This window comes from Trachypithecus francoisi, unplaced genomic scaffold (genome assembly GCF_009764315.1).
Source record: "Trachypithecus francoisi isolate TF-2019V2 unplaced genomic scaffold, Tfra_2.0 Lachesis_group5, whole genome shotgun sequence".
Taxonomy (NCBI): Eukaryota; Metazoa; Chordata; class Mammalia; order Primates; family Cercopithecidae; genus Trachypithecus; species Trachypithecus francoisi.
Window position 1 is genome coordinate 133253556 of NW_022681470.1, and position 15694 is coordinate 133269249.

General features: G+C 50.1%; 1 protein-coding gene across 7 annotated transcripts in view; it reads left to right on the forward strand.

Moving 5' to 3' along the window:
• Positions 1-15694, forward strand: part of CPAMD8 (C3 and PZP like alpha-2-macroglobulin domain containing 8) — a 125255-nt gene that overhangs the window by 26230 nt on the left and 83331 nt on the right. For all 7 annotated transcript variants that reach the window (XR_004433683.1, XR_004433684.1, XR_004433682.1 and 4 more), the window contains exons 10-13: positions 584-692; positions 4237-4464; positions 8313-8483; positions 12507-12635. Coding sequence is in view for 4 of the 7 variants with exons in the window: in XM_033196482.1 (XP_033052373.1) it covers positions 584-692; positions 4237-4464; positions 8313-8483; positions 12507-12635 (637 nt within the window). In the remaining 3 variants the exon portion in view is untranslated. The remainder of the gene's footprint in view (positions 1-583; positions 693-4236; positions 4465-8312; positions 8484-12506; positions 12636-15694) is intronic.

Genomic DNA, 15694 nt, shown 5'->3' on the forward strand with positions numbered 1-15694 from the left:
CACCTTGGCCTCCCAAAGTGCTGGGATTACAGGCATGAGACCCCACGCCCGGCCTGCACTCTCTCATTTTGCTCCTGTTCCCCATGCACCAGCATTCCCTCTGCATCAGGAGTGTCATACAGACATTTAAAGTTTCACCATCACCCCTGCAAGGGTAGTTTGATTCCCATTCTCTGGGTGAGGAAACTGAGGCTCAGAGAAGTCCAGTCCCTGGTTCAAGGTTGAGCTTAATAGGGCGCTTAGGCTCAGGTGCCCCTCAGGGGCCCACAGTCGCTCGTGCCTCTGCACTACTCTGCTCCAGAGGAGCACCAACCTAGCCTTCTCAGTTCCAGAGTTCCTCTCTGACCCTCCGTCTCTTTTTCTGTCAACCTGGAGGCTTGGTGCAGAGGATCGGAGGGCCTTGGCATCTTCTGCCCTGACTCCAGGCTGCAGGGGGGGCTGTCAGGACAGGATGCAGGGTGGGAAGGGGGCTGCATCCGTCACTGTGCTAGTGGCCACACTGTGCCAACCTGGCCTTCCTGAGGCTGGGCCCTCCCTGCCATCTTGGCTGTGAAATTGAGCATGCTTTATCCTTTTGTTCCAGGTATACCTTTGGAAAACCTGTGGCTGGTGTCTTAACGATCAACATGACTGTTAATGGTGTGGGGTACTACAGCCACGAAGTGGGACGCCCCGTCCTCAGAACAACCAAGGTGAGAAACAGGGACCCCTTCTACCCACTGACTCAACCCCCAGGTTCACCTCCACGATCACGCATTTTATTTTACTTTCTTTTATTATTATTATTTTATTTACTGCCTTTAAAAAAATTTTGATTAGAGACAGGGTCTCACTATGTTGCCCAGGCTGATCTTGAACTCCTGGGCTCAAGCAATCCTCTGGCCTTTGCACCTGAAAGTGCTGGGATGACAGGTGTGGGCCACCGCTGTTTTACTTTCTGAAACAGTTATATGGCAGGAATTTTTCTGATGATAAAATTCCTGCAGGCTGAATATAGAGACTTTAGAAAATATAAAAAGGAAGAAAATAAAGATAACTTGTTCTCCAATATGTGGACACGACCACTATCAATATTTTAATGTGTTTCCTCGCAGGTTACTGTATGTAAAGTTAAAAAAAAAACCATCAATTTGGCCGGGTGTAGTGGCTCATGCCTGTAATCTCAGCACTTTGGGAGGCTGAGGCTGGTGGATCACTTGAGGCCATGAGTTCGAGACCAGCCTGGCCAACATGGCGAAACTGCGTTTCTACTAAAAACACAAAAATTAGCTGGTCATGGTTGTGCATGCCTGTAATCCCAGATAACTCGGGAGGCTGAGGCTGGAGAATCACTTGAACCCTGGAGGCAGAGGTTGCAGTGAGCCGAGACTATGTCACTGTACTCCAACCTGGATGACAGAGCGAGACTACACCTCAAAAAACAAACAAACAAAAAAAACACGAATAAACACTAATTTTATTCCCTGGAGTCCCAGCTTTTAATATTTGGAAGGCAGAGGCAGGAAGATCTCTTGAGCTCAGGAATTCAAAGCCAGCCTGGGCAACATAGTGAGATCCCATCTCTAAAATAAAATAAAAACATAAACAATTTTATTGAGATATCATTCACATTGCATACAATTCACCCATGTAGAGTGTACAGTTTGATCATCTTCATATGGTTGCAGAGTTGTGCAACCAATGCTGTTATCCGATTTTAGAATTGTTCCACCATCCTTCCCCACATCCTTCATGTCCTTCTGTAGAGAATCCTCATTTCCCTCCTCCAGTCCCTGGCAACTACTAATCTGTTTTCTGTCTCTATGGATTTGCCTGTTCTGGACATTTCTGTGAATGAATCATACACTATATGTCCTTTTGTGTCTGGCTTCTCTCACTCAGCATCATGTTTTTGATGTTCATCTACATCATAGCAGGATCAACACTTCATTCCTTTTTTTGTGGCTGCATCATATTCCCTGGTACAGATGGACCACAATGTGTTTATCTCTTCATCCAGTGGTGGACATTTGGGTTGTTTCTGCTTTTTGGCTATTATGTCTCATGCTACTATGAACATCCCTGTGCAAGTTTTTCTGTGGACCTACGTTTTTGTTTCTCTTGGGTTCCTTCCTAGGAGCGGAATTGCTAGGTCCTAGGGTAACACTGTGTAACCTTTTGAGGAACTGCCAAATGGTCAATGTGGCTGCACTGTTTTACATTCCCACATGTGTAAAGTTTTGTAACCTTTTTTGGTCTTTCAGCATAATGTTACATTGTGAGTGGGCAACTGTACAACAGACACCCTCCTTCCTGGAGATTCCCATCCCTCTGTAGGTGCCCCAACATTAACCCTTTCAGCACTGGCTCTTCCTCACCTCCCACCCAATGCTCCTACTTAGTCCCTTTCCCACCTGGGACACATCTGCTCCAATGGGTTCCCCTCTCTTATATCTGAGATATCTTTAATTTAATTTAATTTAATTTAATTATTTATTGAGATGGAGTCTCGCTGTGTCTCCCAGGCTGGAGTGCAGTGGCGCGATCTTGGATCACTGCAGCCTCTGCCTCCTGGGTTCAGGCAATTCTCCTGCCTCAGCCTCCCAAGTAGCTGGGATTACAGGCATGCACCACCATGTTGGGATAATTTTTGTGTTTTTAGTAGAGACAGGGTTTCACCACGTTGGCCAGGTTGGTTGTGAACTCCTGACCTTAAGTGATCTGCCCCCGCCGACCTCCCAAAGTGCTGGGATTACAGGTGTGTGCCACACGCCTGGCCCATCTCTCTGCTCTCTGAGGCTTCTCTTCCATAGATTGGACACCATAACCCCCCATCTCTCCCATTCCTGCCACTGGCACCTTGGAGAATCCCAGCCGTTCTCCTGGGAGGCTACCAGCTCATGGTCTTTGTCTTAGTTCTGTCATTTCTGGAGTGATTTACTCCATAGCTCTTTCTGAATAAGGATTATTTGCCAAGTCCCAGGGTGGGATCCTGAGATAGGAATTGAATGAGGGAGTTCTGGTGCCCCAGCGTGGGGCTGAACAGGTTCAGATGCCCCCTCTGTTGCCTGGGCCATGGGAGATTGTGTCAGCATGGGAATTTCTTTCCTCTTTTTTTTTTCTTTTCTTTTCTTTTTTTTTTTTTTGAGACGGAGTCTTGCTTTGTCGCCTGGGCTGGAGTGCAGTGGCTGGATCTCAGCTCACTGCAACCTCCGCCTCCCAGGTTCACGCCATTCTCCTGCCTCAGCCTCCCGAGTAGCTGGGACCACAGGCGCCCGCCACCTCGCCTGGCTAATATTTTGTATTTTTAGTAGAGATGGGGTTTCACCGTGTTAGCCAGGATGGTCTCGATCTCCTGACCTCGTGATCCGCCCGTCTCGGCCTCCCAGAGTGCTGGGATTACAGGCTTGAGCCACCTCGCCTGGCCTTTTTTTTCTTTTCTTTACTTTTTTTTTTTTTTTTTTCCCGAGACGAAGTCTCACTCTGTCTCCCAGGCTGGAGTGCAATGGCCAGATCTCAGCTCACTGCAAGCTCTGCCTCCCGGGTTTACGCCATTCTCCTGCCTCAGCCTCCGGAGTAGCTGGGACTACAGGCGCCCGCCACCATGCTTGGCTAGTTTTTTGTATTTTTTAGTAGAGTGGGGGTTTCACTGTGTTAGCCAGGATGCTCTCGATCTCCTGACCTCGTGATCTGCCCATCTCGGCCTCCCAAAGTTCTGGGATTACAGGCTTGAGCCATCGCGCCCGGCCTCTTTTTTTTTTTTTTTCTTAACCCAGGCTGGAGTGCAGTGGCACAATTTGGGCTCACCTCAACCTCTGCCTCCTGGGTTCAAGCGATTCTCATGCCTCAGCCTCCTGAGTAGCTGGGATTACAGGTGCCCGCCACCACACCCAGGTAATTTTTTATATTTTCGGTAGAGATGGGGTTTTGCCTTGTTGGCCAGACTCGAACTCCTGACCTCAAGTGATCTGCCTGCCATGGCCTCCCAAAGTGCTGGGATTAAAGGCATGAGCCACTGTGCCTGGCCTTTTTCCTCTTCTGCCCAATGAAGCCAATATCCATCTTCCCCGGGATGTTGTCCAGATCCAGTGAGGGACCCTCTGCATGGTCCCGTGGCATAGATTGGGTATGTCACCAAGTGTCCCCTGGCCCTCCAAGCAGCTGAAGAGTCTTGCACCTCAGGTGTGTGTTTCAGGGACATCTCTCAAGGACACTCCAACCCTGAGCGAGCACGGGCTGCGTTTTTCCTCCCTCCAGATCCTCGGCTCCCAGGACTTTGATATCTGTGTGAGGGACATGATCCCAGCGGATGTCCCCGAGCACTTCCGGGGCAGGGTCAGCATCTGGGCCACAGTGACCAGTGTGGACGGGAGCCAGCAGGTGGCGTTCGACGACTCCACCCCCGTGCAGAGGCAGCTGGTGGACATCCGGTACTCCAAGGACACGAGGAAGCAGTTCAAGCCGGGCCTGGCCTACGTGGGGAAGGTAACTTGGGGGTGACTGTACCACATCCCGCCCGAGGACCACCGTGAAACCACCACCACCAGCCACTAGCTCCGCAGTGGTGACTCAGCTGAAAACGGATCCCCTGACATAACCTTTGCAGAGTGTGGTGAGGGCTAGTGTCCCAGGTGAGGGCCAGGGGACATTTTCCTCCATGGGAAAGGATGATCTACTCTATTCCACTTGGGCAGACATTTGAGTAGCCATTTATTTATTTACTTATTTATTTTATTTATTTATTTTTTTGAGACGGAGTCTCGCTCTGTTGCCCAGGCTGGAGTGCTGGAGTGCAGTGGCACGATCTCGGCTCACTGCGAGCTCTGCCTCCCGGGTTCACACCATTCTCCTGCCTCAGCCTCCCGAGTAGCTGGGACTACAGGTGCCTGCCACTTCGCCTGGCTAATTTTTTGTATTTTTTAGTAGAGACAGGGTTTCACCGTGTTAGCCAGGATGGTCTTGATCTCTTGACCTCATGATCCACCCACCTTGGCCTCCCAGAGTGCTGGGATTATAGGCGTGAGCCACCGTGCCTGGCCTTGAGTAGCCATTTATTAAAACAGCTCCTCTAAGGCAGTCCTGTTTCTTCAATGGGTTCTTTATTTTTGAGACACAGTCACACTCCATTGCCCAGGTTGAAGTGCAGTGGCTTCATCTTGGCTCACTGCAACCTCCATGTCCCAGGTTCAAGTGATTCTCCTACCTCAGCCTCCCGAGTAGCTGAGATTACAGGCACATACTATCAAGCCCAGTTAATTTTTGTATTTTTAGTAGAGACAGGGTTTTGCCATGTTGGCCAGGCTCATCTCGAACTCCTGGCCTCAAGTGAACCTCCAGCCTTGGCCTCCCAAAGTACTCGGGTTACAGGAGTGAGCCATCACTCCTGGCCCTTCACTGGGTTGATTTTATCCCCTGAGGACCTAAGTTGAGAGCCCTGCAGAGGTAGATCTCCTGTTCCTGAGACTGACAGGTGCAGACCTGTGTGACATTTTGAACGAGCCTCTGCCTGCCACCCACCACTCAAGTCTTATGCACATTAAATTTTGAGGTGTCCAGATGTCGTGATCCTTATATATGTTTTTTTCTTAGAGACAGGGTTTTGCTCTGTCGCCCAGGATGGAGTGCAGTGGTGAGATCATAGCTCATTGCAGCCTCGATATCCTGGACTCAAGCAATCTGCCTGCCTCAGCATCCTGAGTAGCTGGTACTGCAGGCATGAGCCACCAGGCCCAACAAATTTTTTTATTTTTAAATTTTTATTTATTTATTTATTTTTGAGACAAGAGTCTCGCTCTGTCACCCAGGCTGGAGTGCAGTGGCTCAATCTTGGCTAATTGCAACCTCTGCCTCCTGGGTTCAAGCGATTCTTCTGCCTCAGCCTCCTGAGTAGCTGGGATTACAGGCATGCCCCACCACATCCCGCTAATTTTTGTATTTTTAGTAGAGATGGAGTTTCACCATGTTGGCCAGGTTGGTCTCGAACTCCTGACCTGAGGTGATCCACCTGCCTCAGCCTCCCAGAGTGCTGAGATTGCAGGCATAAGCCATGATGCCTGACTAATTTTTAAATTTTTTGTAGAGATGGGATCTTGCTGTGTTGGCCAGACTGGTCTTAAACTCCTGGGCTCAGGCAGTTCTCCTACCTCAGACCCACAAAGTGCTGGGATTGTGGGTGTGAGCCACTGCACCCAGTCATTATTCTTATTTTAACTACTAAACTGGGGTAGGCTGGGTGTGGTGGCTCATGACTATAATCCCAGCACTTTGGGAGGCCCAGGTGGGTGGATGACCTGAGGTCAGGAGTTCAAGACTAGCCTAACCAACGTGGTGAAATACTGTCTCTACTAAAAATACAAAAATTAGCCAGGCATGGTGGTGGACACCTATAATCCCAGTGACTCAGGAGACTGAGGCATGAGAATTGCTTCAATGCGGGAGGCGGAGGTTGCAGTGAGCTGAGATCACACCACCACACTCCAGCCTAGGAGACAGAGTGAGACTCTGTCTCAAATACAAAAATCAAAAAAATAAAAAAATAAACCTGAGGTAACTTCACCCCAATTGCAGCAGCAGGAGTGGGGCAAGGCCAACAGAGCCCAGTGTCATGCAAGGGGAAAGTGGGCCACACCCCTGGCCCTGCGTCTGCCTGTACCCAGTTCCCTTTTGCTGTCCATGAGTGATGCTGGCTGGCTGTCCTCACACTGAGTTCTGACCCTCTTGCTCTGCTTTGGAACCTCCCTTTTCTTCTCCATGCCAGTGTTGGAACCACCTCTATCCCATGCACAGAGACCTATCTCCTGTGTCCCTGGCTTTGAGGGCCCCAGCTTGTGTAGAAACTAAAGTACCTTGTGCAGGGTCAGAATGTATGTGAAGAAGAGGTTTAAGGCTACAAATTTGGTAAAGAGCATTTCACATACAACAGAAAATATCTACCATCTGCATTCAAGAAAGGAGAGGTTAGACTGGGCATGGTGGCTCATACCTGTAGTTCCAGTGCTTTGGGAGGCTGAGGCAAGAGGACCACTTGAGGCCAAAAGTGTGAGACCAGCCTGGGCAACATAGTGAGATCCAGTCTCTACAAAAAATAAAAATAGGCCAGGCATTGGTGGCTCACACTTTGAGAGACCAAGGTGGGAGGATTGCTTGAGACTGGGAGTTTGAGACCAGCCTGGGCAATAGAGCAAGACCCCAGCTCTACAAATTTTTTTTTAAAAAAATTAGCCAGGCATGGTATTGCACACCTGTGGTCCCAGCTATCAGGAGGATGAGGCAGGAGGATTGCTTGAACCCAGGAGGTAGAGGCTGCAGTGAGCTATGATCGGGCCACTTCACTCCAGCCTGGGCAACAGAGCAAGACTCTCTCTCAAAAAAGAAAAAGAAAAAGAAGGGAGTGGTTAATGAGGATCATGTGGGCTGAATCCTGATTCACTCCATCACCAAATACCTGCACAGCTGAGGGCTGTTTTAGAGTTCTTCAGAAGGTCCTTTTAAAACATCCATGTCTGCCTCATTCTAGCTGGCTCTCCAACCAGTCTGAATGGGTGAGGTTTAAGTGTCACACTGAACTGTCCATACCCTGATATGGCATCAGACTAATGGCCAGCACATGTAATTTGTACTTCACGACCTCTTTGCCAAATCCAAGGGCATGAAGGTCTACCCTTATGTTTTCTTCTAAGAATGTTATAGCTTTAGCTGTTACATTTAGGTCTGTGATCCATTTGAGTTTATTTGTGTATATGGTGTGAGGTAGGGATGCAACTTCATTTAGAACATTTCTTTTTTCTTAAGAGACAGGGTCTCATTCAGTCACCCAGGCTGGAGTGCAGTGGCACCATCATAGCTCTCTGCAGCCTTGAACTCCTAGACTCAAGTGATCCTCCTGCCTCAGCCTCCTGAATAGTTGGGACTATAGGCGCATGCCACCACACCTGAAATTTTTAAGTTTTTTGTAGTGAGGTCTCACTATGTTACCCAGGCTGTTCTGGAACTCCTGGCCTCAAGTGATCCTCCTGCTTTGGCTTCCCAAAGTGTTGGGATTACAGGTGTGAGCCACTGCACCCACCCTTCTATGTCTGCCTTGGAGGCCTCTTGAGTAGCTGGGACCACAGGCACACGCCACCACACCTGAACCTGTGAGTCCTTTTTCGTTCCCTTTAAGAATTGTTTTCGCTATTTGGGACCCATTGGATGCCATGTGAATTTCAGGAGCAGTTTGTCAATTTCTGCAAAGAAGCCCGCTGGGATTCCAGTGGAGATTGTGTTGATTCTGCAGATCAGTTTGGGGCACATGGCCGTCTTAACTCTGTTGTGTCTTGGGTGACCTTTTCTAGGTGGAGCTATCCTACCCAGATGGCAGCCCAGCTGAGGGGGTGACAGTCCAGATTAAGGCAGAGCTGACACCGAAGGATAACATCTACACCAGTGAAGCTGTGTCCCAGGGTGGACTGGTGGGGTTTGAAATCCCCTCCATCCCCACGTCAGCCCAGCACGTGTGGCTTGAGGTGGGTGAGTCCCACGGACCCTTGTTATTCAGTCAGCAGGTACGGACTTGGGGCCTCCCCTAGGCTGGGTGCAGGCACCTGATCAGTGGGCCTGGAGCCCATCCTAGCCCTGCAGCAGTACACATTCCGCTGGACAGTGGGATGGACAACACAGCCATCCTGGGATTGGGTGGGATGTCAAAGAGAGATAAGGGTGCCTGGACCAGTTGTACCAATGGAGTCTTGTCAGAGTGGATCTCTCCAAATGGACTCCTGACTGTGGGGACGTCAGCCAGGCTGCTTCTGGGAGGGTGGAACAGCATGGGTGGAGGTTCAGAGGCAGACCGTGATTATATGGTCTCACAGGTGCTCAACCACATTGAGTCATTTTGGAAAGAGATCGGGTAGAGAGCCAACGGTGGTTTCCGCCACCTCACAGGGGTGCTCAGTGGAAGGCAGTATCGGGGGAAAGAGTGATCTTATTTTTTGTTTATTTTTTAAGAGATAGGGTCTCGCTCAGTTGCTCAGGCTGCAGTGCAGTGGCACCATCATAGCTCACTGCAGCCTCGAACTGCTGGGCTAAAGCAGTCCTCCTGAGTTAGCCTACCAAGTACCTGAGATTACAGGTGCATGCCTGTAATTAGCACCACACCCAACTAATTTTTAAAATTTTCTGTAGAGGCTGGGCACAGTGGCTCATGCCTGTAATCCTAGCACTTTGAGAGGCTGAGTTGGGCAGATCACCTGAGGTCGGGAGTTCGAGACCAGCCTGGCCAACATGGGGAAATCCCATCTCTACTAAAAATACAAAAATTAGCCAGGTGTTGTGGCAGGCACCTGTAATCTCAGCCACTCGGGAGACTGAGGCAGGAGAATTGCTTGAACCTGAGAGGCAGAGGTTGCAGTGAGCCGAGATTGCGCCATTGCACCCCAGCCTGGGCAACAGAGTGAGACTCCATCTCAAAAACAAACAAACAAACAAATAAATCAATAAATAATAAATTTTTCTGTAGAGACGGGATCTTGCTATGTTGCCCAGGCTAGTCTCAAACTCCTGGCTTCAAGCCATCCTTTCACTTCAGCCTCCCAAAGCATAGAGATTACAGGCCATGAGCCGCCATGTCTGGCCTGATCTGATTTTTGATACCCAGTGATCACTCCAGAGTCTTCAGTGAGGGGTGGCTCAGGGAGGGCCCAGGCAGGCAGACAGGAGATGAGGACAGAGAGGTCCCCAAACTGGAGCTCTTGAAGAAGTAGATCCGGCAGGCCTTGGTGTCCCATCATCAGGGGAGGGAAGAACAGGAGGGATTGGAGAGGATGTCCCAGCACTTGGCTTTGGGAACTGGCAGTGGACCTGGCGGCCCTGCAGAGAGTAAACACATAGATGGGAACTGAGGATACTGTGGTCACTTTGTCCTCTGTGGGCATCATGTCCCTAAAGGTTTTAACCACCGAAGCCACTGCCTTTGCCACTCGACATTCACAGCCAGATGTGTTCACGCTTTCTTGTGTTGGATCTGCTGCTCGACACACAGCAGCTGTTTGGTCACCTGGGCCACTGTTCTGTTTTTGTTTTTTTGTTTTTTTTTAAATGCAGAGTCTTGCTCTGTCGCCTAGGCTGGAGTGCAGTGGTGCAATCTTGACTCACTGCAACCTCTGCCTCCCAGGTTCAAGTGATTCTCCTGCCTCAGCCTCCCAAATAGCTGGGATTACAGGTGCCCCCCACCACGCCTGGCTAATTTTTGTATTTCTAGTAGAGATGGGGTTTCACCATGCTGATCAGGCTGGTCTTGAACTACTGACCTCAGGCAATCCACCTGTCTCAGCCTCCCAAAGTGCTGGAATTACAGCTGTGAGCCACTGTGCCGGGCCCACTGTCCTGTTTTTTTTTTTTTTTTTTTTTTCATTGTTTGTTTGTTTGAGACGGAGTCTCTCTCAGTCGCCCGGGCTGGAGTGCAGTGGCACGATCTCGGCTCACTGCAAGCTCCGCCTCCCGGGTTCACACCATTCTCCTGCCTCAGCCTCCCGAGTAGCTGGGACTACAGGCTGCCCGCCACCACACCTGACTAATTTTTTTGTGTTTTTAGTAGAGATGATTTTCGCCATATTAGCCAGGATGATCTTGATCTCCTGACCTCATGATCCCCCGTCTCGGCCTCCCATAGTGCTGGGATTATAGGTGTGAGCCACTGCGCCTGGCCCCACTGTCCTGTTTTAAGAGAATGACCATAGCCTGGCATCTCTCAGACTCCTTGAGGAACCAGAGCTGCCCTGCCCACCCCCTACCAGGTGGGAGGTTGCAGTGACTTCTGACACCATCTACCGGATGAGCTGGGCAACACTTCACAGGTGATGGGCACAGCCCTCTCTACAAGACTACCCTGAATTCTGACACCAGCTGCAAGTCCAGGGGTCCCCAGGCCACCTGTGCTTCCCACCCACTGGCTGCAAATTCCACTACCCCACCACCTTTTAATTACAGCTTTACCATAGCAAAATGACACAAATTAGAACCAACCAAAGAGAGAGACGCATAGGGCGAGGTCTGGGCGATTCCCAGATTGGAAGCTTTGTGTGTTCTCTGCACAGAACCAGGATATATCATCCCCACAAGCTGAGCATTGCTAAGCAGGAAAGTTCACCTGAGCTTTGGCGTCCAAAGTTTTTTGTGGGGGACTCATTTCATCTGCATGATTGATTAAATCATTGGCCATGGGACTGATCTCAGTCTCCTGCCCTCTCCCTTCCCTGGAGGTGGGGCTGATATCCTGTGGCTCAAAGCCCAGCCATCTAATCACACAACTGGCCTTTCTGGTATGGCCCGTTTATACCCTATTTAGAGTCCCAGGAGCCAGAGACAGAGGCAGGCCAACTTTTTTTTTTTTTTTTTGAGATGGAGTTTTGCTCTTGTTGCCCAGGCTGGAATGCAGTGGCATAATCCTGGCTCACTGCAACCTCTGCCTCCCATGTTCAAGTGATTCCCCTGCCTCAGCCTCCCAAGTAGCTGGGACTACAGGTGCACGTCACCATACCCAGCTAATTTTTTGTATTTTAGTAGAGACAGGGTTTCACCATGTTGGCCAGGATGGTCTTGATCTCCTGACCTCGTGATCTGCCTACCTTGGCCTCCCAAAGTGCTGGGATTATAGGTGTGAGCCACCGCGCCTGGCCCAACTTCTTTTTAAAATAATTTCAGAGACGTGGTTTAGCTCTGTTGTCCAGACTGGAGTGCAATGGTGTGATCATAGCTAATTGCAGCTTTGAACTCCTGGATTCAAGTGATCCTCCTGCCTCAACCTCCCCTAGTAGCTGAGTCTCCAGGCATGTGCCACCACGCCCCAGTAATTTTCAAAAATTTTTTTGTGGAGACCAGATCTTGCTGTGCTGCCCAGGCTGGTCTTGAACTTCTGGGCCCAAGTGATTCTCCCACCTCTGCCTCCCAAAATGCTGAGATTACAGCTATGAACCCACTGTGCCTGGCCCCCAACACCCTTCAACCAATTTTTGACACTTTCTTCTTCTTCTTCTTCTTCTTTTTTTTTGAGATGGAGTCTTGCTCTGTTGCCCAGGCTGGAGTGCAGTGGTGTGATCTCGGCTCACGGCAGCCTCTGCCTCCCAGGTTCAAGCAATTCTTATGCCTCAGCCTCCTGAGTAGCTGGGATTACAGGTGTGCCCCATCACTCCTGGCTAATTTTTGTATTCTTTTTAGTAGAGACAGGATTTCACCATGTTGACCAGGCTGGTCTTGAACTCCTGGCTTTAGATGATCCACCTGCCACAGCCTCCTGAAGTGCTGTGATTAGAGGCGTGAGTCACATTGCCCAGCTGAGTCACAGTGCCCAGCTGGACGCTTGCTTCTTGGAGCTAGGAAGACCGGGCTGGACAACTGGATACTACTCCCTGAGGATTGGGGAGGGGGTTCTCCAAAGGGATACTGGAGCATGAGAGGGGGCTTCTTCTGAGCAGAGCAGGCAGAAGCATCCCCAAGATCCCCTTTCTGCTCTCGGGACTCAGGTGTTGACCTAAGTGTCTTCCGTTCTTCAGACCAAGGTGACAGCACTGAATGGAAAGCCCGTGGGAGCTCAGTACCTGCCCAGCTACCTCTCCCTCGGAAGCTGGTACTCCCCCAGCCAGTGCTACCTGCAGCTACAGCCACCCTCCCACCCACTGCAGGTAAGATTTTCAGGTGCTGCCCTTCCTGGGCCATGCAGGATCCAAAAAGCAGCATGAGACGGGTGCCGTGGCTCAACCTGTAATCCCAGCACTTTGGGAGGCTGAGGCGGGTGGATCACTGGAGGTCAGGATTTTGAGACCAGCCTGGCCAACATGGTGAAACCCCATCTCTACTAAAAATACAAAAATTAGCCGGGTGTGGTGGTGCGTGCCTGTAATCCCAGCTACTCGGGAGGCCGAGGCAGGAGAACTTCTTAAACCTGGGAGGTGGAGGTTGCAATGAACTGAGATCACACCACTGCACTTCAGTCTAGGTGACAAAGCAATATTCCTTCTCAAAAAAAAAGCAGCATGAGTGAGCCTCTAAGGCAGCAGTAGTCAGCCTTTTGGGCACCAAAGATTAATTTTGTGGAAGACAATTTTTCCACCGACCGGGGCACAGATGCAGGAGATAGTTTCAGGATAATTCAAGGATATTATGTTTATTTTGCACTTTATTTCTATTATTATGACATTGCAATATATAAGGAAACAATGATACAATTCACCATCATGTAGAAGCAGTGGGAGCCCTGAGCTTGTTTTCCAGCAACTGGACAGTCCCATCTAGGGGTGATGGGAGACAGTGACAGATCATCAGGCATTAGATTCTCATTAGAGGCATGCAACCTAAATCCCACACAAGCACAGTTCACAATAGGGTTCACGCTCCTGGGAGAATCTAATGCTGCCGCTGCTGATCTGAGAGGAGGCGGAGCTCACGTGGTAATGTGAGTGATGGCGAGCGGGTGTAAATACAGATGAAGTTTTTGACTGCCGGCCTGCCACTACCGCCTGCTGTGTTACTCGGTTCCTAACAGGCCATGAATCAGTACTGGTCCATGGCCCTAGGAGCTGGGGACCCCTGCTCTAAGCGACCTAACACTGCAGCTGACACAGGGATCCCTTATCTCCCCAGCAAGGGGAGAATTCTGTGGAATGCATGCATGCATTACTATTTATTTCTTTTTTTTTTTTTTTTTCTTTTTTCTTTTTTTGAGACGGAGTCTCACTCTGTTGCCTGGGCTGGAGTGCAGTGGCCGGATCTCAGCTCACTGCAAGCTCCGCCTCCCAGGTTCACACCATTCTCCTGCCTCAGCCTCCCGAGTAGCTGGGACTACAGGCGCCCGCCACCTCGTCCGGCTAGATTTTGTATTTTTTAGTAGAGACGGGGTTTCACCATGTTAGCCAGGATGGTCTCGATCTCCTGACCTCGTGATCCGCCCATCTCGGCCTCCCAAAGTGCTGGGATTACAGGCTTGAGCCACCGCGCCCGGCCTACTTATTTCTTTTCTTTTCTTTCTTTTTTTTTTTTTTGAGACAGAGTCTCACTCTGTCACCCAGGCTGGAGTGCAGTGGCGCGATCTCAGCTCACTGCAACCTCTGTCTCCAGGGTTCAAGTGATTCTCCCACCTCAGCCTCTGGAGTAGCTGAGATTGCAGGTGCCCACCACCATGCCTGGCTATTCTTTGTATTCCAGCAGAGATGGAGTTTCACCATGTTGGCCAGGTTGGTCTTGAACTTCTGACCTCATGTGATCTGCCCACCTCGGCCTCCCAAAGTGTTGGGATTACAGACGTGAGCCACCGCACCCGGCCCATTGCTATTTCTTTCTTTTTTTTCTTTTGAGACAGAGTCTTGCTGTGTTGCCCAGGCTGGAGTGCAGTGGCCGGATCTCAGCTCACTGCAAGCTTCGCCTCCCAGGTTCACGCCATTCTCCTGCCTCAGTCTCCCGAGTAGCTGGGACTACAGGCGCCCGCCACCTCATCCAGCTAGTTTTTTGTATTTTTTAGTAGAGACAGGGTTTCACCATGTTAGCCAGGATGGTCTCGATCTGCTGACCTCGTGATCCGCCCATCTCGGCCTCCCAAAGTGCTGGGATTACAGGCTTGAGCCACCGCGCGAGTCTGCTATTTATTTCTTACGGACATTTAGGCTGTGGCCCAGGGCTGACAATGATGATCACCACTCTGCCTCACGGCACCGCTGCACCCAGACCTGACATAGAGCTGCTGCTATGGGGCCGGATTCCCCACTGCCATGAGCCTTCCCTTAGTGCAGAGGCCCTGGGAGTCTCTCCATGCAGGCATGCTGAGTGCGAAGACAAGGTGAACTTAGAGCTGTGTCTGCCATTCATTTATCCTAGGTCTATTATTTTGCAATTCTGATTGTATAAGATGTGTGTGTATATTTTTCTTTGAATTAATAGACTTATTATTATTTTTTTAAGAGACAGAGTCTCGCTCTGTTGCCCAGGCTGGAGTGCAGTGGCGTGATCTCAGCTCACTGCAAGCTCTGCCTCCTGGATTCACCCACCATTCTCCTGCCTCAGCCTCCCAAGTAGCTGGGATTACAGGCGCCCACCACCATGCCCAGCTAATTTTTGTATTTTTAGTAGAGACGGGGTTTCACCGTGTTAGCCAGGATGGTCTCGATCTCCTGACCTTGTGATCCACCCACCTCGGCCTCCCAAAGTGCTGGGATTATAGGCGTGAGCCACTGCGCCCGGCCAATAAACTTAAGTTTTTAAGAGCAGTTGTAAGTTTATAAAAACCTTGAACAAAAGTAGAGTTCCCGACCGGGTGTGGGGGCTCACACCTGTAATCTCGGCACTTTGGGAGGCTGAGGCGGGAGGATAGCTTGAGCCCAGGAGTTTGAGACCAACCTGGGCAACATGGTGAAATCCCATCTGTATCAAAACAAAAACAAAAACAAAAAAACCCCAGCTGGATGTGGTGGTGCATGCCTGTAGTCCCAGCTACTCAAGAGGCTGAGGCAGGAGGATCGCTTGAGCCTGGAAGATTGGGACTGCAGTGAGCCATGGTCATGCCACTGTACTCCAGCCTGGGTGACAGAGCAAGACCCTGTCTCAAAACTAAACCTAACTAAACTTTACCTGTAGCTTACTATTGACCAGAAGCATTAGTGATGACAGAAAGAGTCATTGAACACAGATTTTGTACTTTCTATGTATGATATACTGTATTCTTACAATAATGTAAGCTAGAGGAACAAAAATG